General features: G+C 46.1%; 2 protein-coding genes across 2 annotated transcripts; one reads left to right on the top strand and one right to left on the bottom strand.

Annotated features, from left to right (window-relative positions):
• Positions 1–504: 504 nt before the first annotated feature.
• bmb (brambleberry) lies at positions 505–7,765 on the top strand. Its single transcript, XM_036522796.1, has 13 exons — positions 505–557; positions 1,427–1,693; positions 2,291–2,419; positions 3,042–3,227; positions 3,624–3,846; positions 4,024–4,140; positions 4,371–4,550; positions 4,773–4,979; positions 5,712–5,853; positions 6,209–6,282; positions 6,584–6,711; positions 6,972–7,072; positions 7,587–7,765. The coding sequence occupies exons 2-13, from the start codon at positions 1,433–1,435 to the stop codon at positions 7,714–7,716; spliced, it is 1,878 nt and encodes a 625-aa protein (XP_036378689.1). The 5' UTR covers positions 505–557; positions 1,427–1,432; the 3' UTR covers positions 7,717–7,765.
• Positions 7,766–10,235: 2,470 nt separating this feature from the next.
• gfus (GDP-L-fucose synthase) lies at positions 10,236–16,548 on the bottom strand. The gene is made up of 11 exons (XM_036521731.1): positions 16,445–16,548; positions 14,651–14,814; positions 13,637–13,751; positions 13,147–13,275; positions 12,396–12,469; positions 12,145–12,278; positions 11,989–12,053; positions 11,725–11,791; positions 11,411–11,490; positions 11,031–11,130; positions 10,236–10,683 (listed from the first exon to the last, which is right to left on the bottom strand). Exons 2-11 carry the CDS (start codon positions 14,806–14,808, stop codon positions 10,628–10,630), a joined length of 978 nt encoding a protein of 325 aa, XP_036377624.1. The 5' UTR covers positions 14,809–14,814; positions 16,445–16,548; the 3' UTR covers positions 10,236–10,627.
• Between the last annotated feature and the right edge of the window lie 4,360 nt (positions 16,549–20,908).

Below are 20,908 nucleotides of genomic sequence, written 5' to 3'. Positions count from 1 at the left end.
CGCTCTAGTGTTGAGGTTTTGTGACAGATAATTGTGATTTCAAAGGGAAATCTGTGCAAACATGCACACTGTTACTGATTGTTAAGTGTTTTGTACTTATGTTTCGAACTAGATTCTTAGTTCCATTTTATAGCTCATCTTCACAATTGAATTAGCACTTGTGTGTTATCAAAGTGTGTTATCCAGCAGGATTTTTTTTTTAAACAATCAGGGAACCCAGAGTTAGTTAGCCAGTTGACTGAGTATAAATTTTCTGTACAAAATAAATATCGTAAATCCATATTAGTAGGGGTCCCAAAACGTCTCGCGGGGTGCCAGACCAGTCTGTGGAGCGTTGACGGACGCTTCATTGAGAGTACCTTCCCTTCCTCTGATTGGCTGTGTTCTTGGTATTTAAATCATTTGAATGAGCCGGGTCGAAAAAAAAAATGCTGTTTACTGAGTTCATTTAGCTGCGGCATATTTAGCCTGCTGGACCTCTGGATACATCACGTCCGTAGCGTTGTCCTCTGGAGATAACTTCTGAGACAGGCAACGGGCTTTCCTGACTTACAGAGGTTGGTTTTTTTGACTAGCTAACTTGGCGCCCTTTGTAATTTACGTTTATATTGCCCCCTTATGTTTGTTCTGTTTTGCAACTTATGTTGGCTAGTTGGACATTTGTCAGTGTGCAGAGCTGAAAACAGTGGAATTTGCAGAAATGTTCACGTAATTTCAAGTACAAGTACAAACATAAATGTCATTTATGTATCGAATGAAATGGCTGATGGATGCGGACATGCCCGGGCAACGCAGCGAAGCCAGCTGGGTAAATGATCGTGCGTGGGTCGAGTCGAATGACCCTCTTTGTTAACATCAGTGTCAGTTTTGAAAGTCTTTTTTTTCCTGTAGTCGGGCGAATTGTCCGTAGTTGTTAGATCGCATCAATTAATCAAGGGTAAAAAAATGAGTGAACTTGGCCGTGGCGTCAATCACAACTCTGTGACGCGCACACGTTATCTGGCCAGATATCTGTGCACCCGGTTTTTCTCAACCAATCAATTCGTACAGTGCGACGTGAAATGCTGATGGCTTAAAACCGCAAAGTAGCAGCTGTGGTATAGCGACGCCATTTCAGGTGTTTCGACCTCACCTTTCAGCGACTGATATTTATTCGGGTTGCGCTCGCAGGTAGGGATTCTCCGACGGCGTCCGCAGTTGCAGGCAATCGATGATTCCACCTGTAACCTATCCAGTTTTGAATTGCGAGGCGGTGTTTCAAAGGGTTTGTTTGGCTGAATTTGGGAGCAGTCCGTGTTCCCCTCATCCTCTCCCTTCTCCTCCACTCTGTCACCACCAGCCTCCCCTCACCGCTACATTTTTTGGTTATAAAATTTAGTTAAATAATTGTGACTGTTTTCTGCTTCCCCTTCCCCATTCTCTTCAGTGTCAGATGGGGCGCTCAGGTTCCAGGACAGAAGTGTGGTTGCTGGCCTTGTTCGTGCTTGGATCCCTCTGTGGGACGGCAGGTGCTTTTTTTGAGTGGTTGAGGAAGGGGAGCACCTCTTCTCCTCCTCCTCCTCCTACTGCTCACACTGCCCCCCGGGCCTTTGAGGGGGATGCCCCCCCATTTGAGATGAGTCTGGCGGATGAGAAGTTCCTGGCAGAGGCCAGACAGATGGAACTCAGCCCCCTGGACAGCTGCCACTACCGGGTAATAGCAGGACAGAGCTCGTGGGTTGGGTTGACAAGCTGGTCTCTTGTGCCGTCTGTGTCTGGCTTAATAACACTCCTGAGAGTTTGGGATTTGCACACACTGATTCACCTCACTCATTCAGTGCACAGGTAGTTTCTCATTAACAGTCTCTGGTTTCTTTGGTTTGGTTTGTGATTGGATGGGAACAGTGAAGGGTGAGCATATGACCAGCAAAGCCCTACCCAGTGTGGATAGTCTGTGCATGCTTATCTCAGTTAGGAGCATGGCTGTCACCCTGCATGTGTAAAAGGTCTGACTCATGGTACATAAATGAGGCTAGAGAAAAGGGAAACATCTTGGCACATCTGTCTGTCCAGGTGCAGCCATCTCTTTCCTGTGTCCCCCATATGTCTGTGTCTATGGACCAACATGTCTCTGCTTGGCTGGTCATGTCAGTTGTGTTTGTCTGTGCACGTCATATGCGTCTATCTGGTCGCGTGTGTGTGGGTTTGTGTCTGTGTGCTGATGCGTGTGTGTGCTTCACGAGCAGGCAGGCACACCTGCCCTTGATGTGGGAACAGGTGAGGGACTGAGCCGTGCTCTCCTGTTTGGCAGGTCATCGCTCAGCTGAAGTCCACCTGCAGCAGCCTCTCGGAGGAGCAGCTGGCCAAGTTAGGCGTGCTCTTGTTTAACTGCCAGTCCGAAGTGGAGGGACGCAAGACCTACCCCTGCACTGAGGAAATGGTATGGCTTAGCGAGGTCAAAGTTCAGCAGCATGGGAGAGGTTATGGGGTTATCAACTCATGGTGCAGGACCTCAATATGACCTCTAATCTGAAGTGAGAAATCTGAGGTCATTATTAAACTGTACCTTTTCCCTGTCGAGGTAGGGTGGAAAAATATATCTCTAGTCTCCAAAAACCACCACATATTTTACAGAGACATGTTATATGCAAACCTATCTTGTATTTACTGGGTGCTTTAACATGAATCAATAACCAAGCCTGCCCTGCTGCATGGTAAGAACTGAACACCTCCACCAAATATATTATAATTGGACTTAAGTTAACTCATTTTGCCATTGACTTGTTGACCAAACCAATTATAAATCTGGAGACTGAGACTTGCTACGTTGAATTTTAACACTGAAATCGGTGTTCTGAATTGATATTCATGGTGAGTTACATACAAACTTAACTCGTCCCTCATGTGTCTCAATGATGTGGCAAAAAAGTCCCAACCCCAGGTTATCAAAACCCAAAATCACCTAGACATGATGTACAGGACTACTTCGTGGTGGTGGAGCAGTGATCTTTAATCTGTATATAGATCAATAACTTCACCCCTACTCCTGACACCCCCCCCAGTCCATTAAGCAGTGCACGGCAGACATGGACTCCGACACGTGGAACGCCTACCACATCGTGAGTAACCGAGCTCGCTCGGTGTGCTACGCCACCCGCCAGCAGCACTTCCGCAGGAAGGCGGAGCTCACCGTCAACGCCCTCATCTCCACGGCAACCAGCCAGCTGGACGCCATGAAGGATCTGAAGGTGAGGTCGGCCACCATTACCGCTGCCACGCCCACCGCTCTCTGGCAGTCCTCTTGCAGTTTATGCTTTATTTATAACCCTAGATTTGTTTGCATCCCCCCCCCCCCTCTCCAGTATGGCTGAAGCAGGCTAGATGAGTTGACTGCTCTGGATTAAGCTTTACTACTCAGCCTTTCTGTAAGCCTTCTCAAATTCATGGACATTCCAGTGTTTGCCATTTGGTGGAGATGATCCTCATTTAGCCTTCTGTGGTTTCCCATCCTCCTCTTACTGTCTGTGGTCATTCCCATCCTACTCCTGCTCTCTCTGGTTCATTCTCATCTTCCTCTTGGTCTCTGTGGACTCCTCTCTGTCCTCCCTCACACTGTCCTGTTGTGTTTGTGCCCTGTTGTCCAGGAGGGCCAGCAGCAGCTGAAGGAGCTGACGGCAGCCTCCCTGGAGAAGCTGCTGCTGGGCCACAGTGCCCTGCAGGAGCAGCAGGGGGCTCTGCGTGAGGGGCAGGACCTGCTGGAGAACTCCATCAGCTCCAATCTGGAGCGGCTCAGCCAGGAGAAGGCCCTCATCGCCTCCGGGCAGGAGCTGGTGGCCCAGCTCATCCAGGGGATCACTCAGAGGATGGGTGAGAGGCCCCAAACCCCTCCAGCCCTCCAGTCTCCCTTCCTACACACGCATGCGCACGCACAAACATTTAGTCACTCCAGATATCCCACAGAGGGTTGTATGGACGTACAGTTCTTTACATATGTTCTCATCATTGACTGAATCATTGCTTCTCAAACTCGATCCTGTGCTGCAGAAAACGTCAGTGAGCAGCTGAAAGGTCAGGGCTCAGACCTACATGACGGACACAAGGCCATTCTGGACGACCTGGCTGAGGTCAGAGGTCGAGCGCAGGACATCTACAGCAAAATTGGTATTGTGTGCAGATTATAATTCCTTCAGTGCTGCCACCAATGTGAAAAACATTTTAATGTAACATGGATTCTCACAGCTGTGCAGTGGTGAAAGGCTGCATGTACTAAAGTTTGGTCGCTTGACACAAGAACCGGTTCCTTTAGCGTTTAATTTTGAGGATTATTGAGGATTCTTTTGTCAAACTGTTTGCGCAACCAGATAATATGTAAAACATGCTTTTCCTGCCAGAGCACAACCTGTCAGGCTTCCTGCAGCACCAGAACCGCACGGCCCAGTACTATACAGACCTGATGCGTAAGCTGGAGAGGATGAACGGCACCCTGGGATTCATGCTGCAGTACCTGGACAGCATGCAGACCCGCCTGGAGGACCGACTGCACCTCATTCAGAGATACCTGGGCTGGGCAGGTACACAGGCAGACACAGGCAGACAGACAGACACACATGCACCTACACAAACACAGCTACCTGGACTGGGCAAGTGTGCATGTACGTGTGTACACACACGGCAAACAACATATTAAACGGTGGTATCAGCAGGCTAGTAGGTGAGCAACCGCGAGCGTGCTTTGTTAATGCTGTCTCTGTGTCTCTGCCTGTACTGACCCGTGTGTGTGTGTGTTTTTGCAGGTTTGAACCTGTCAGCGATGTGGACCTGCGTGGTGCATGCTGGGTACTTCCTGCTGAGTGCGCTGCTGCTGTCCTTCCTCCACTGTCCCTGCTTCTCTCGCGCCTCCCTGCTGGTGGTCGTGCCCCTCAACGCCGTGGCGGAGCTCCACCAGCAGCCCGCCCTCGACCTGATCAGCCTCACACTGCTGCTCGTCACGCTGTCACTGGGTAAGGGGGGGGCGGAGCTAAAGGGCGGTGTTTCTTGCAGTGCGCTTGCGAGTGTGCGCCTTCATCATGTGATCTCAGCACTGTGCGTGGCAGTGACGCTTGTTCATATGTGGTCAGTGGTGTCCTGTTTGTACAGCTTTTCATGCTGCTGAATTCATTTTGTAGGTCTCTGGATAAGAGTGTCTGTTAAATAACGATAATGTAATGTGATGGGGCAGGCAGATGGAAGGCTAACTAAACTAGAAAGCTAACTAGAAGTTGCTCCTTTTTTCTGCTCTTACGGGATCTTCACCATGAACTGAATGTACTTTGTTGCAGGGACTTTGAAAAGGCAGTTAATTTCAATTTCAAATTTCATGCATTAGAGAGGGGAAAATGAACACACACTGGTGTCAGAGCATGAATGTTTTAGCAGGATGTGTGTATGTGCAGCTTCCTGCTTTTCCTGCACGTAATCCTATTTTAGAGTTTTGTTGGAGTTGGCTTGAACTTGTTTATCATTTTTCAGTTTGTTCTATGGCAGTTTTGTTTCGCTTGCTTGTGAAGATGTTAACAACCACAGGAAACTGGCACTGCCAGCGTATGCACGTGTAGATGCCATTGTCCAGCTGTGTGTGCGTGTGCACACTTGTCATGGCTTTGCTGGTCTGTGGATGTTGATGTGAGGTTCCTCTCTGCAGGTCACTGTGCGTATGTGCACGCTGATGTATTACTATTTTTTTTTCTCTGCAGGTCACTGGTTTCTGCTGCGGCTCTTTTGGGGGTGCTCCATGCTCAGGAGAAAGGGGCTTGCCTCGCTCCCACCCCCAAAAGTCCCACAGCCAGAAGCTAAAACGCCCCAGCGCTGCTGCCCGCTGTCCTCCACCCCAGATCGGTGAGTGTGACTGCCCCTCCTGGGTGAAATGCATTTCTAATATAAACATTAAAGGGCAATTTTTTTTAAACCAGGGGTGTTGTGCAATGTTCAGCTTGATTGGACAAGGAATCCTTTTGGGTGGGGTACTGAAAATACATTAGATGGAGAGAGGGAAGAGAGGTGAACTTGTCCAATTAAAAAAAAAAGGGGGGGGGGGGGGCGCTTTGGGTGGGCTTTGAGTGGAGGAGCAGGGTGGGGGGGTCTATGAAGCGAATGGAATGTAAAAGTTCCAAAAATGAACTTCACCTGCCTCATTTTCCCCCCTTCTTTCATTCCCCTCTACCCCCCCCCCCCCTTTCTCTTCTCTTTTCAGTCTTCCTGGTGACCTTTTTGGTGGTGTTGTGGGGCTTCAGCCAGACATCTTGGACCAGGACAGTTTTGCGTTCGGTGAGTTTTGCCTCAGCTTAAACATTCAAAATCTGTGCTGATGGACTGATATGACTGTCCATAGGAGACTCTTGGTGAAGCAGAAGTTGTCTGCTAAAAGGCTAAAGCTCCTGCTCCTACACCCCTGTATGAAATGTTGAAAAGCTTTTAAAAAGGATGGGTAGAAAGGCACTTTAAATTCTGGTCTCTAATTTATTAAAATATTTTGACCGTGTTCTCATGACACAGGGACTACTGGCAGTGCTAACTGCTCCGAAAGGTGCCCCCACATATGCCTCCAACCACCATCTTTCTCACACAGATGAACCTTGTGTGGCAGCGTCACCCTCCCAGGCCCCACGGATGGACGCACCCAGGTTTCTGCCTCCCAACCTGGGCACCCCAACTCACTCCACCCCCAGGCTCAAGAGGAGGCCTAGTCTGCCAGGGGTATGTTTGAGCTGGTCCTTATCTCATTGTGTGCTCTCAAATGGATGCCCACTGACTGCATTTAAAATATTAAGTGAAGTCACAACTAAAAATATAACTTTTTGTTTCCAGTTTGTTTGAAGACCATTTATCATACCACAAACACAGACTCTACAATTAAATGCATCTTAATATCCTGACATATACATTTACCTTTATGCTGTGCAGTGATTTGTTTAAAGTGCTGCTCAGGGTTTAATAAGATGCGCTCTGATTGGCAGCTGCTACTGGAGGGTGTGCCCCAGAGGCATCTGGAAAATGTACTGGACTCGGTGAGCGATTCTCGCAGCGCCAGTCCCAACCAGTCCCTCGCCAGCAACAGGTAAGCCCCCGTACTCCCTTCCGACTCACCTGGACCCTGACCCGGACCCTGGCTGACTGTTCCAGACCCTCGGTGCTCCGACAAGCCAGTCCGCCTTCAGCTTTACCCAAATCGAGACACCTATTCCCGCAGCAATGGATGCAGCCTCACTGGATCTACCCGTATAGCACAGTGCTGCCTCCTCCCTGTCATGTCCACTTTTACTTATGCCCCACTAGGGAATAATAGCCCCTATCCTCCAATCAGTGCCTGCTCCACTCTAGCATGCTGTGTCACTGACTGCACTTGAGCGTATTGGAGGACTGCATTTGACTGCATTCTGTGCTTTTGTGCGAGTGTAGAGGTGTTCACCAGGAGCCAAGCCTAGTGTATGATAAGTGATTCCAAGACAGGGCTGTGTAAAGAGGGGGAAAGGGGATTTAAAAATTTTGTACATATTGGAAACTGAGTGTGGTGATGGTGACGATGATGATGGTGATGAAGGGAAACTCCCTGCACTTTCCTCCCCTTGCAGCTCGGCCTCGGGCAGACAGCTGTGTCACGGCACCACCAAGACGGGGCTCCCCTGCAAGAAGAGGGCGCTGCTGGGGCAGGACTACTGCAGGGTCCACGAGGGGGGACACACCTCCTACAACCCGCTGTGACCCTAGCGCTCGCAGTCTGGACCGGCACTAGGAATGAAAACACTGCAGCGACTCTAGCATAGGGCCTGAATGTGCCACTGGTGTTTTTTTATTTTATGGTACTCTAACCAACGTGGGATCAGTGCCCATTTTATCAGTTGTCATCTGTTCCTGCAGGAAGCTCAGCTGCAAGTGGGCAATACTGCAAGCTTTTTAAAGCTTTTTAAACTTGCATGGCTTGTTGCAAAATGAGTTAACTTCTGTCATGCATAATGCCAGCTTTGTGTATGTGAATCTTGTATGTTAAAGCTGCCAAGGGAAGTACAGCACTACAGTAAAACCATGTTGAACTGTTACATGTGTGCATTATAGGAGGAAATTCTGCTCCATGAGGAAACCAGTGCTGCACACTCAACCAAGGGTCCTCTGAAGCTAACGGGTGTAGGGTATCCACTCTAACTGCATGCTGGCAGCAAGTTTAACATGCAAATGGCTTAACTGCCCTTGAACAGACAAGCTGGTTGCAGCAGGATGTCACAAGGGTCTGCAGTCAAGGTGGGTAACGTGACTCCCCAGACCACATCAATTACCCTAATTCACTACATGCTTAATTTTATTGACTGCTCTGGTTTTGCCGTTTGCGTACAGAATACGGCTTTCTTTGTGACCACACAAGCGCTTGTTTATTTTCGGGTGCCTTGCTGCTGAGCCCAGCTGGGCCGCAGGGCACTGCCGTCTTAAGTAATTTTGGGAGAGCTTAGCCATCTGACTTGTCCTTCTTGTGAAAAAAATCTCCCTTCAAGCCAACAGGGTGATCCTCAAACGCACCGGGCAGACACTTAGTAAAGCACTACCTTTATATTCTCCGCAAATTTATACAGTTTAATTTTTATAGTAATGTCTGTGTGTAACACTGTGTAATATACTGAGCTTTATAGACTTAATATGGTGTTAATTTTTATGTTTGTGGACCACTGGAGTGTCTTTGTACTACACTTATTATCTGTGATTATTTGTAATAAATTATTTACTTTTACAGCTTCAGTTTGCGTTGTCTGTTATTCTAGTTCCATATAAAGTGGAGTGAAATCTTTTTTCAACCACACTGGAGATACTATTATCAATGATTTTTTTTTTTTATATTGTCATAAGCTCCTATAGTATGTCTACATATTGATTCAGTACTTTGTGTTTCCTGACTGAACCATGCTGAGCTAGGCTCAGTCATTACTGAATTTGGCTGAGACAAGACAGTTTTCCAATGTATTCTGTTTGGGCTCTCTTGTCATTCAGATTTTGACAGAAGAAATTTTGTGGAGCCTAAGCAGCATTTTAAAAATGTATACCTCCAGTTTGGCTTAATGAAACGGTAAAAACCAACAAAAGCCTTTCCTCCTGACAACTTAAATGCATCCTCACTATGCATCTATCCTTTTCCGCACAAGATGCGGTATACAGCAGACTTGGCTTGTTTTCGTTCAACTTGACAAAATAACCTGGACTATGGGAGCCGGCCTTGTTCCAGCTCTGCAGTGGAAAAGGGTATCATGAGCCAGCCTGGTTGCAGATCTGCAGTGGAAAAGGGGCATTGGAGCCAGACATCTCATGGTAGAACTTTACACAAGACTGTTTAAACATATTTCAGGTCCTATCATTTTAAAACTGGCTCAAGATTCATTCCATCCTCTTTTTTTGCAATGCTTGAATATACCTGATGTCAATTCAGATGGTAGGTTTATAGATTTTAATGGCAAACTTTTATTTTTATAAATGGGTAACAGGTCACGGCTGGTTTTTCTTAGGTAGCTTCAGCTAAAAAAAAAAAAAAAAAAAATGATGTGCGTATACACATTCAAACACTCATGTATGCACATTTACACACAAACACAGGAGCCCGCAGTCAAAAGGCACTGAATCATTTGTATTCACACACACCAACATTTTCCAATTCCCATTCATAATACAGACGCCAGAAGTACATCTTTATCCACATCAACACCAGCACAGCAAGCTGCGGAGCACCTACTTGTTTTAGTGCACTTGTAATATGCAGTTAACCCACAGCCTGACCCGCCTCCCCAGCTGCTGATGACATCACAGGAAGTGAGGCGGGTCAAGCTGTTTCTGGAAGTCAGTGGGAGAAAGAGCAACGGGCTCCTGATGGACAGATTCACCATGCACAAAGAACACAAACCATATGCCTCACACAAGGCGTATCCACAACCTCTCCAGCCATGAGAAACACTTGTGCAAAAAGAGATTTCTGCTCATATCTGTCAGTCCCCATCACACAGCGTCAGGGAGTTACTGATGGAGCCATCTTAGCTCCACAGACATCCTCAGGATAATGCATGCAACTGGAATGTGTCCATTTAAACTGTCCAAGTTGATGCCTCCTTTAACTATGTGATCAAAGAAGTCATGAAAAAAAGAAAAAAGAGGTACATTCTTTTCTTATCAGAAATGCACACAGATGTAAGAATATCTAGAATGCATTATATATTTTTATTATACATTTCTACATTGAGTACACACCCCTACATTGTTCACCATCTTTAAATTAAAAACACAAATAAAAAAACCCAATATATTAAACCCAGTATCCCTGCAGTGTTACATTCTTATGCAGGCTTCTGCCCAGTGAGATTGTCTAAGGTTATGGGTGAAAGACACCAGAGCCAACATGGAGACCTAGGATGACACTAGAGCCAAAATGGCTTTCAGAGCTCAGAGGGTAATCGCACAAAGTACAGTAGTCAAGGTCTTTTTTCTTTCAGTCAGACTATTGTTTCCATTGAGTCTATTCTTCATATTTATTTTCTCTCATTAATCCATCTGACATCTTGGTCCTGCCCATCCCACCCCCGTCTGTGTTCCTCATCCAGCCAACCCTGACGGACAGACAGGCACGTCCAATCAGACGACAGGATCCTCACTTACGGGCAGTGTCATAGTTGGCCGCAAACCAATCACAAGTCTCTTTCACAGCTGTAAAGTGGAAAGAAAAAAAGGGACCAGTGACTTAGTTCTGGTGACTTACTCTCTGCAGTTCTGTATGGTTTTCAACAAGACAACGCAAAGGATAGGAAAACAAGGCTTTTTAATGATACCACCGATCTCTCCCCAGAACACTGTTTACATTTAAAAAGTCCCAAATTCAGACCCTTTGCATTCAAAGCATTGACCAAATAACATAATAAAGAGAGGAAAGCCCACAGACAGTACAGCCCGCCCACAAGCAGGGCTGAATAATGGAGTCACAGAGCTCCTCCCCATATGCCCCACCCCTAATGCCAAGCCACACCCACCCACAAGCCCTGCCCCAGCACACTGACCTTGAGAGAAGGGTGTGAAGGTGAATTCGGGGAGGTACCGCCGCAGCTTGGCATTGCTGGCCGTCTTCTTGAACTGACCGTCTGCTTTGCTGGTGTCAAACTAAGATGCAGGTTAAGGAAGTGGCTGGGGAAGTGGACTTTCTGTGTGTGTGTGTGTGTGTGTGTGTGTGTATGTTAAAGCATGTATCAGTAGTTCACATAAAATTCACAGCATGTGCATGTGTATATGTATGAGTGTACATGGCATGTGTGTGTGTGTGTTTGTGTTTGTGTGTGTGTGTGTGTGTGTGCGTGCGTGCGTGCGTGCGTGCGTGCGTGTGCGTGTGCGTGTGCGCGTGCCTGTGTGAGCATGTGAGAATAAGCTGCTCATGAAAGGATACAACTACCTGACCTTTGAAGCCCAGAGCATCCACGATACACTCTGCTGCTTCCTTAATGGAGACCTCATCCTCCTCCCCCACTGAGAGACAAAGCATGAGCCAGAGTCACACACGCACACACATACACAGGCATACACACACATACACACACAAGTACATACACACATACAAACACACATTGTAGACACCACACCAATAAGGGATGTATGGTATCACGTGCTAGCACCAGCATGTCAGTGGTAAGATTCACCAGGCAACACGACATGGTTAATCTCAGCGCTGAGCTCAGCCAGCTGAGTCAGCGCTGGGCTCACCAGAGAGGATGATGGGATCAATCTCATCATATTCCCTCAGCACCCAGAGAAACAGCCGGGCCAGATCCTGTGTATGGAACCAATCACACATGCTGTGAGCACACATAGACAAACACATACACTTCCAGAAATTCCAGGTAGTGAATGCAATTATTAATTATTATTTAATTATTGTATCTCAAAGAGTTAAATTATTGTATCTCAATCTGTGTTCAAGGTGTTATGACAGTGATGTCCAAAAGGGGGCATTAGACAAACACTTACCAGGGAGTAGATGAACTGTCTCCTGGGGGTTCCAGAGCCCCACACCTGCAGAGGAGAGCCCTCCTCTGTTAGGGAGAGATGGAAAGGTTAGGTTAAATGAGTCAGACACTGTGTGTGTGCGTGCGATGTGTATGTGTGTCTATACATGTCACTCACTCTGTGCAACGTAGGCCTTGTGTATGAGCCCGGGAAGCACATGTCCGTCTTCGATGTTGAAGTTGTCATGGGGACCGAACACATTGGTGGGAATGACAGCCGTAAAGCGCCGGCCGTGTTGCTGAAAATAAGCCCTGTACACACACACACACACACACACACACACACACACACACACACATTGCAAAGACAGTTACTTGAGTGAAAAAACTGAGCCAAACTTGCACTTCACTCCCCTCCCCAAAAAGCACCTGTTTTGAACGTCTATCATCCTCTTGGCATAGGAGTATCCGAAGTTGGAACTGTGTGGAGGCCCATTGTGGATCTGAAGGCAGGAACAGACAAGGTGAAAGACTGAGAGAAGCTCCACTGTTGGAGGAGCCAAGAGGATCAAACCTCCACATGTCAGGCCTTCAAATCAGACTCTAGGACTGGCTCATGCCAGATAGCCACTGACAGCACATGATAGCTCCACCAATCTTGGGGTTCCTGAACCACCCCCTCCCCCTTTCACCAGTATATTACATTACATGCATTTAACAGACGTTCTTATCCAGAGCGACTTCCAGCATAAAAGAACATAAGTGTATCCATTGAAACTGAATGAGCCAGGCCAGGCTAACAACACTCCCAGATCAGTGAGTGTGAGCATAACACTATTCAAGCCCTACCACAAGTTAACTTGTGCACTCTGACAAAAGTCAGATATATTATGATAAAACATTCTCTAGAACACAAACTCATAACACATCATAATACTACATATTAAATTAACATATAATACTAGAGTTAGCGGGTGTTAGGGGGCGGGGAAGAAGTGGAACTGAGATGCAGTCTGAAGAGGTGGGTCTTCAGTTTGCATTGGAAGATGGCCAGTGATTCTGCTGTCCTAACCCCTGTGAGGAGTTCACTCCACCACTGTGGGACCAATACAGACAGGGATCGTACAGACAGGGATCATGTCTGAGAAGTACCATGCCTAGTGCCAACCAATTTCCTCACCATCGTCTCGTTGATGGGGTAGGTGGTCTTGTCGGGGAAGATGCAGGTGGACAGGCAGGACACCACCTTGACCACGCCCGTTTCGTGAGCCGTCTGCAACACGTTGTCATTGATGTGGATGTTGTTCCTCTGGGAGAAAAAAAAAAACATCAAACCGTCAAACTTTCCAAGCCCACTAAATGAGTTAAGTGTTTTTTTTTGGTGACCCACCCCCATGTAAAAATGTCAAAGGTGGAATAAAGAGATGTTTTTAAACAAACAGTATATCACCACAATCCCATGTGCACTGGTCTGTGCAGTGTGTTTAGTGTGATTATTGTAGTTGTCTGTGCAGGTGGCATAATCTAACTCTACCCCCTTGCTAAATCACCTTTGTGGAATCACTGAATTAGTATAAACTGTGTACATACTCGTCTTTGCTTGCGACTAAGTGGGTGGTTCGTCGGGTGGGTGGCAGTTGGCATGGCGTGGCGGAGGTGGCATCTCTTACCCAGAAGTCCAGGTTCTCTCTCATGTTCCTGAATAGCCCGCCCACCATGGCTGCCAGGTGGATGACATGGGTGGGGCGGTGCTTCTCGAAGACCGCCCACGTCTCTGCCACGTTCCTGACCCAAAAAAAACACAGAACCCGACGGTCAGCGCAGACATGCCAAAGACTCTGGAGAATGGTGGTTACCTAGATCACCACAAACTGAACAGGAGAGGAGGCGGTGGGGCTTTGTGTGCCAGCTCAGCAAGAACTGGAGCAACAGGCGCTGGCCGTGTTTATTCACACCCACTAGGGAGAAACTCTCCCACTTCACATGCTACCTCTGAGCCACATCTCTGAAACAGCCTCCTAATAACACCTCCCTCAGACTGAGACTGAGATCTGCCTTAGTCTCTACAGGCCTCAGCAGAAGCTGATGCCGTGATGCTGGGATTGCTATTGTCGCACATTTCTAATTATTGCTCAACAAAAATGAACACAAGCAGTGTTAAAAATGAAGTGAACATGCTCTGTTTTCAGCTTCGTCTTCCTTTGGGAGGCACGAGCAGGAGAACGAGAGGGCCAAACCTGGGTGACTACATCATCATTTATAGCCCCACCCAACATGGCCTGCAATGACACAAACATGACCAGTCTTAAACCTCCACCTGGCTCTTGAGCAACACCCTGTGGCAGACCCTGGATGTGTTGAGCACACATGCAGGGAAAATACAGTCCAGAACTTAATGACATCACACTACTCAAATGGCATTATTTACAGGCCAAATTGCATTACTTATCTACCCTATACAGGGCTGGTTACACAGTTTGCATGTCATTTTCCCTCTTACCTCTTTAAAAATCTAGACACTTTACTAGTGAAATTCAGGATGAAGTATTTTAACTATTTTATGCATTTTTTGTTTATTTTGCAAGGATACAATGGCTTTGCCCCACCTGGGATTCAAACCTGCAAACTGTGAGATGATGGGGTGTGGGTGTCTAACCCAAGGAAGCACCCTGACGGTCACTCACGTGAGGTCCGCGTCCTTCGAGGACAGGAAGGTCCACTGCTCCCCCTCGCGGCTGCTGCCCTCCTCCCTCACCACGTGCTCAATTGCCCGGCCGACCAGGCCCGTCCCACCCGTCACCAGCACACGCATCGGCCCCGTCCACCCCTTCTGTGACTCCATCTCCACCTGGTGAGGGAAACGAAACCACGGGTCAAAATTTTCCCCTGTCACTGCTCTCCATGGGCCCAGGTACAGACAGTAAAGGCAGCATTTCAGCAAGTAAGCTATTTATTCTACTTGAAAGGGAAGCAAACAAGCTACACTTAAATAAGCCAGGGGGCCTACAGCTAAAAGAGTGTTGTAACAGCTGTAGGAACCGTTTTTGAAGGTTTTTACAGGCTAGCTAATTTTGTTTGCACTTGTTTTATCTGATATGCAACACTTGTACACTGGGGGGGGCAGTCACGTGTCCATTGGCGTCACAGATACAGTACAAACAAACCAACCAACAGAACAGACATGCACACGGTCCCTACCTATACATTATCACATACGAAAAAGCCGCCCTGGTTTATACGTGAAATGTTGGTGTGTATTCATTTGATGAAGCAAATAACGGGCAAACGCCTAAGATAATGATAAATATGGGGGTTTGGCTTTTCAATGTAAGGAATCTGGAACATATGATTACCAATCAGTGCTTCATTGACTTTGTGGTAACGTTTCATGAACAAAAACAGCCACTACAGTACTGCGTTGTAGCTCAGTATTAGCCATTGTCCATCCTTGCACACCCGAGCAGAGTTAGCGCCGACGCTGTCTCTAATGCAAACATACAAACTTGTAGGCGCCTCGATAAACGTAGCAACAACGCCTCTACAACGCCTTCCTGCCCGACACGAAGCCACCCTTGCCCGGCGGGAGGAAAAACCGGCCAAACGTGGGCGTTTCTGTAACGCTGTAACAAATCTGCTTATTCACAGATATCAGGTAGGTACAGAGACTGCGCAGAAGCACTAAACTTAAGCTAGCTAGGTATATTACACAGGAGACTCGATCAAATAACCGGATGCAACGCCCCTGAAACTGTCTAATGTTGATTAGCAGATCTGCGAAGCGTCTGCCCTTATCTGCTGCCCGTTGTGAATGTATAGTAACCACACCACGAACACGGAAAAGATAAACAGATTCACAATTTACTGACTTCAACTTCCCCGTATCGTTGTAGAAACAATTCTGAACTCGGTACTGAATATACAGAAATAATGTATTCTTCATTTAACTGGCTCAGTCCAATTTGAGCATATTAACAACAAGCATTTTAATAGAACTATGGTAAAAGTTAGCAAGATTGTAACCTTTAATGGAAGTAGAGTAAATAGACTGAATGTGATTTAGTTTCAGCTTGCCAGTTTGATACCTGAGCTTACATAAAGTTAAGATATTGCTTGGTAAATGATATGGCTTCTAATTTACCCTTCATTCATTCATTCATTCATTCACTCGTACGTTCTGTGGCTAAAGCAAGGACATTTTGTTTCGCTAACACGTTGCTACGTTGCTTGTGTAGCGCTAGCTGCCCGGTTATCACAGTTCAACCTGTTGATCGGTATATCCAGCAAACAGGCAAGCATGTTAGTGTACTGAACTTTGAGAAAAGCTGTTCTGACTTTTAGTTAGTTAGTTACAACCGTAATAGTATCTATATAATTTGCCATGGCTAGTTAGCTAAAATCAAGACAGAGTACGAACAGTCCTGCTGGAACAATGCAAGCTAGCCAAAAATTGGTTAGTTAATTATTAAGAAACTTCTTACCCTTCAAGCGCACACAAGACGTGGCAAGTGAATTAGATACCCCTGATAGATCCGGTTTATCTGGATTGTAGGCTACACCTTCTTCAAATAACTCGAGGATACTTTGGGAGAGCTCTGAGAAGCGCAAAGAAGCTTGGGAAGTGTAGGATTTATTTCCACACCTTTTTTCTAAGGATTGAACTGTTATTTTCTCTCTGCTCAAAAAACCTGCAGACTCTCCTTATCAGACATGTGGCCCTGTGAGCCGACCGTTGAACAATGTGCGTTACTAAGATTAAAAAATGAAACAAGTCCTCCACTTTTCTGCCGGACAAAAAAATAAAACGAGGGCCGGAAGAAGGTGCAGAGAAGTCACATGATCAGATGAGAGGTCATGTGATCGAACCAAAACGCCGTCATGTGATGACGCTATGGCGGCGCTCGGGGAGCCCGGCGTGCAGATGGAGTTTCCCTGGAATCGCATGCGAGTCCTGGAGCTGATCGGCCTGTACGAAGCGGAGGATGTGCTGTGGAACATCAGCAACCGGGACTACCACAATAAAGCGATGCGGCAGGCTGCGCTCATCCGCCTCAGCGCCAAGCTCGCCGCGCCCGGTCAGTGTGTGTGAACGGCGCCGGTCGCGAACATAAACATTGCTTAGCTTAGCTAACTGGCTAGCAGGGATATCACAATGAACAGAAGGTGCAACAAATGTAAGATCGGGCATTTTTTTTAAACTGATGATTGGCTACATTTAATTTCTGTTCAAAATGGATATGCATTGCAGCTGTAGTGCCCTGACACTAAAAGTTCTCCAACAGTGACTCCGTTGCTGTGTAAGTAGCACTCCTGCAGGGCTGGATAACACCTGGTGACTGACTGGTAATCGAGTGTTTGCGGTAAATGCATACGGTTATCTGTTCAGTAGCCGCCCTGGCATTTCATTCAGTTGATTTTTCAGATTTTGGTAACAAGGTAGCATCTTGTGAACTGGAATTCAGATCACTTGTTTAAGTAATGATGGATTCGATAATAGTTAATAGAGCCTAAGTTAATGTCCTAGTTCAACATGTCAGCATGATAATATAAGGTAAGATTTACCCTAGTGAAAGAGGTCTGTAGAGTGTGTCCGCAGGGATGATCAGAGATAGCGCAGCCAGTTGGCACATAACGTTACATGCATGTAGAAGACACCCTTATCCAGAGCGACTTCCAGAACAATAGAACATAACTCCCAAACCAGCATCATTACAGATCTTTCATGGCTCTTTGATGTCCACTACGCGGTGCGCAGATGCTTCCAATTTAGCCGCTTGGCAACACAAATGCCAAGCGTTTGCATTTTCCTCCACGTTACTACAGTTCAGAACGAATAGCGGAACTGAAGCGTTAAAGTCAGTGGCGCCCCAAATTAACACGTGAAACATGAGGAATTAAAACAAGATCCTTGAAACAGTTCGTTGAAACATTTTCTTACACCTGGCGTGGTGACTGATGCTTTTTCTCGTTTTAAGTGATGCATGTATTTAAACCAGATTGTTAGCTTTGCCTTTACAGAACTGGTTCTGTAATAATTTGTCTGAGCCAAGTTTTCTCCGGTGCACGGAGCACCAGAGATGCACCATTTGACGGTAGATTTATGACGCAATTGCCGCTAGTCCAATGGTCCTACCACCTGTCTGTCTGTCTGTCCGTCCATCCTTCTGTGCTGCAGTGCACGAGGTGAACAAGAAGCTGATGAACCTGCGGACGTACTACAGCAAGGAGCTGGCGAAGGTGAAGCGCTCGAAGGCGCGGGCCGCGGCGGGTGGGGGGGATGTGTACCGCTCGCAGTGGCCCTATTTCCACGACATGGACCACTTCCTCAGCCCACACGTGGTGCCGCGCAAGTCGCTCGCCCAGGTCAGCGCCCTGCCCGAAAACGCTGAGTCCCCGTAGCGTAACGTTGCGGTTCAGGGGCCGGCTTTGTAACTTTAAGGTTTCAGCTCCGATTCCGTGGCTGGTTGTTGTAACTGCGAGAAAAAGCGCTTAAACTGCAGTCACTACAGTCAAAAAGTTAAATGTTGACACATGAGCTCTGAACAGTCAGGCAAGTACTTGATGATGTTACTACCCAGTGGAATACACACGCGCATTTACAGAGGCATAACTTCAATAGCATTCTCACAAAATACTACTACAGATATACGCCTCCGTCCGCATGCATAGCCACCAGAGGGAGTTTTGGGATAATTTTAGCCTGACATTTGGCACCGTGTTTGGAGATGGTTCTGAGGTTCATTAACCTTGGAAGTGAATTACAGTTGAAGAGTTCATTTGCAAAAACCGATAAACGCGATCCTTTAAAATTAAACGACTGTCGTGAGTTATTCTTAACACATAGCACATTCTGAACCCTAAATACGTTTTGTCACAAAAGCCGTTATTGTCCATTTTCAAGGCATCGCAAGTTCACGTTTTACAGCCTCAACGAAAACAGAAAACGTCAAACGCCAGTGCTGTTCCCGATAAATTCGTTCAGCGAATCAGCGCGCAGTGTTCAGTTCAGGTGACGCAACATGGCTGCGACTCTGTTCAGCCGGAGATGTGCTGTCTGAAAGAGAATTTCGGCGCAACTTTGGCTCAAAGCCATCTTCAAAGATGGATAATTCTGACGACGCTGAAGAGTCCGTGATGTTATCTCCTTCAGGGCGTAAAAAGAAGATGAAAGATGAAATTTATTCACGTAACGTAGCGAAAAAGCGCGTTATAGTGGTCAGGGGAAAGTTCCCTCCATTGCTTGCAAACGCAACTCAGAAAAAGTTTGTCAGGCGTCTGCACTGTCTACCAAGGAGTTAGCCAAGATAAACCAAGTGCTTTATTCCACAACGGAGAAAGTAAAACAGGATGCCACTATGTTGTCTTACATGGATATTATGGCAGTTAAACGGCGAAGACCTGAAGTGGATAATCCAGCAAAACACAAAACAAGGGATCTGACGGTCAGGTACTTCATTCTGAATGAGACTGCAAAAAAACTGTCTGCAAAGCGTCATTTATGAGCATTTTTTGTAAGTATTGAATATTACTAAATATCTATGATTATGTTGTGGAGAATTTAATTTCAGATTATTTGCTTTTTATTTCTATTTACTGCTCTGGCCTTTCAATCTGTTAAGAACCATCCTTGATTATAATCTTCCAGTTTTGCCTTCACACGTCTACTGACAATTTTCATTTCCAATGTATCTGAGTTTTTTTTTCTTTCTTCAAAGTGCTTATTTTGTTTGAAGTTTATAGATCCGAGGATACATTTTAATTGATATAAAACTGAAAAACGTTCCAAATGTTAATGTTTGAGAAACTGAAAAAACATGTTTGGCATTTGGATTTTAAACTTTAAATAATTTTAAACAATTAATCAGCTATCAAAAAAGATGTCAATTATTTTTCCTTCAATCCAGTAATTGCTCACTGCTCTAACCAAGAAGCTTTACGAGAGGAGGCAGGGTGTTAATAAAGAATTATTGGTTTTTTCCAGGCATCAAAAAAGATTGCCTCTGCAACATTGCCAAGTACTGGATGCAGAACGGGGTGACACTGCCTGAAAACCGCGGTGGTGCTCGCAACTCAAATGAAAAGGCAGCCAAGAGACAATTAGTGAGGGACCACATTAAAACATTCACCTGCAGAGCCAGCCATTATGCTCACTGTGGCCTGGCAGAAAGTAATGTTGAGTTATCTGCTTTTGCCAAAAAAATGACTGTTGGAGTTATCTGCTTTTGCCAAACAACAAACTTTAAATTTTAAATAAAATTTTTTTTTTTTTTTTCAATAAAGTTTAATTTTGTAAGTTACCTGTATTTTGTTGTTATTTTTACTTAATCAAAACAACCCAGCTGCAGTTTAATTGATATTACCTGGAATGCACAATAAAAAACATGATTTATGAAAATCAATAAAAATGGACATATCTGTTTTTGCAAATGAACTCTTCAGTTATTCCTCTCTCCAATCCAGCGCCTCTTCCGAGAATTCAAATCTCTCCGTGTGGTTTTAAATGGAAAGAAATGAAGCCATGGGTTAGTGTTTGGTTGGGCGTACCGTGTTTTTCTCAGTCAAGCATGTATAAGCTACCTGTTTGGTTGGCACTTGGTGCAGCAGATTCTGAGGCTATTATTTTGAAATGGGCTACTTGTTGACTTAGTTAGAGCTTAGTTTTATATGTGAATTCAAGGTGATAATAATAAGGCCATGCTTTTACAGCAAATAGTATAGTGTGGGCTCAAAGGTCAGAGAGCTGAGTGAGTGGTGACATAAAGGATTGGTGGTAATGTGAGGCTTGTCCAAAATACAACAGCTTCTAACTGACTTGTCTCCCCCTTAATGTCTCTCTCTTTCTCTCCGTCTCTCTTAATCTCTCCACCTCTCTCTTTCCATACCACCCTCTCCTCTTTTCTGTCTCTCTCCCTCTCTGCCATTCTCTCTCCCCTCCCCTCCCTCTG

This window comes from Megalops cyprinoides, chromosome 2, assembly GCF_013368585.1.
Source record: "Megalops cyprinoides isolate fMegCyp1 chromosome 2, fMegCyp1.pri, whole genome shotgun sequence".
Classification (NCBI taxonomy): Eukaryota; Metazoa; Chordata; class Actinopteri; order Elopiformes; family Megalopidae; genus Megalops; species Megalops cyprinoides.
The sequence above is the reverse complement of the archived record's forward strand: the minus strand, read 5'-3'. Positions and strand labels throughout refer to the sequence as shown.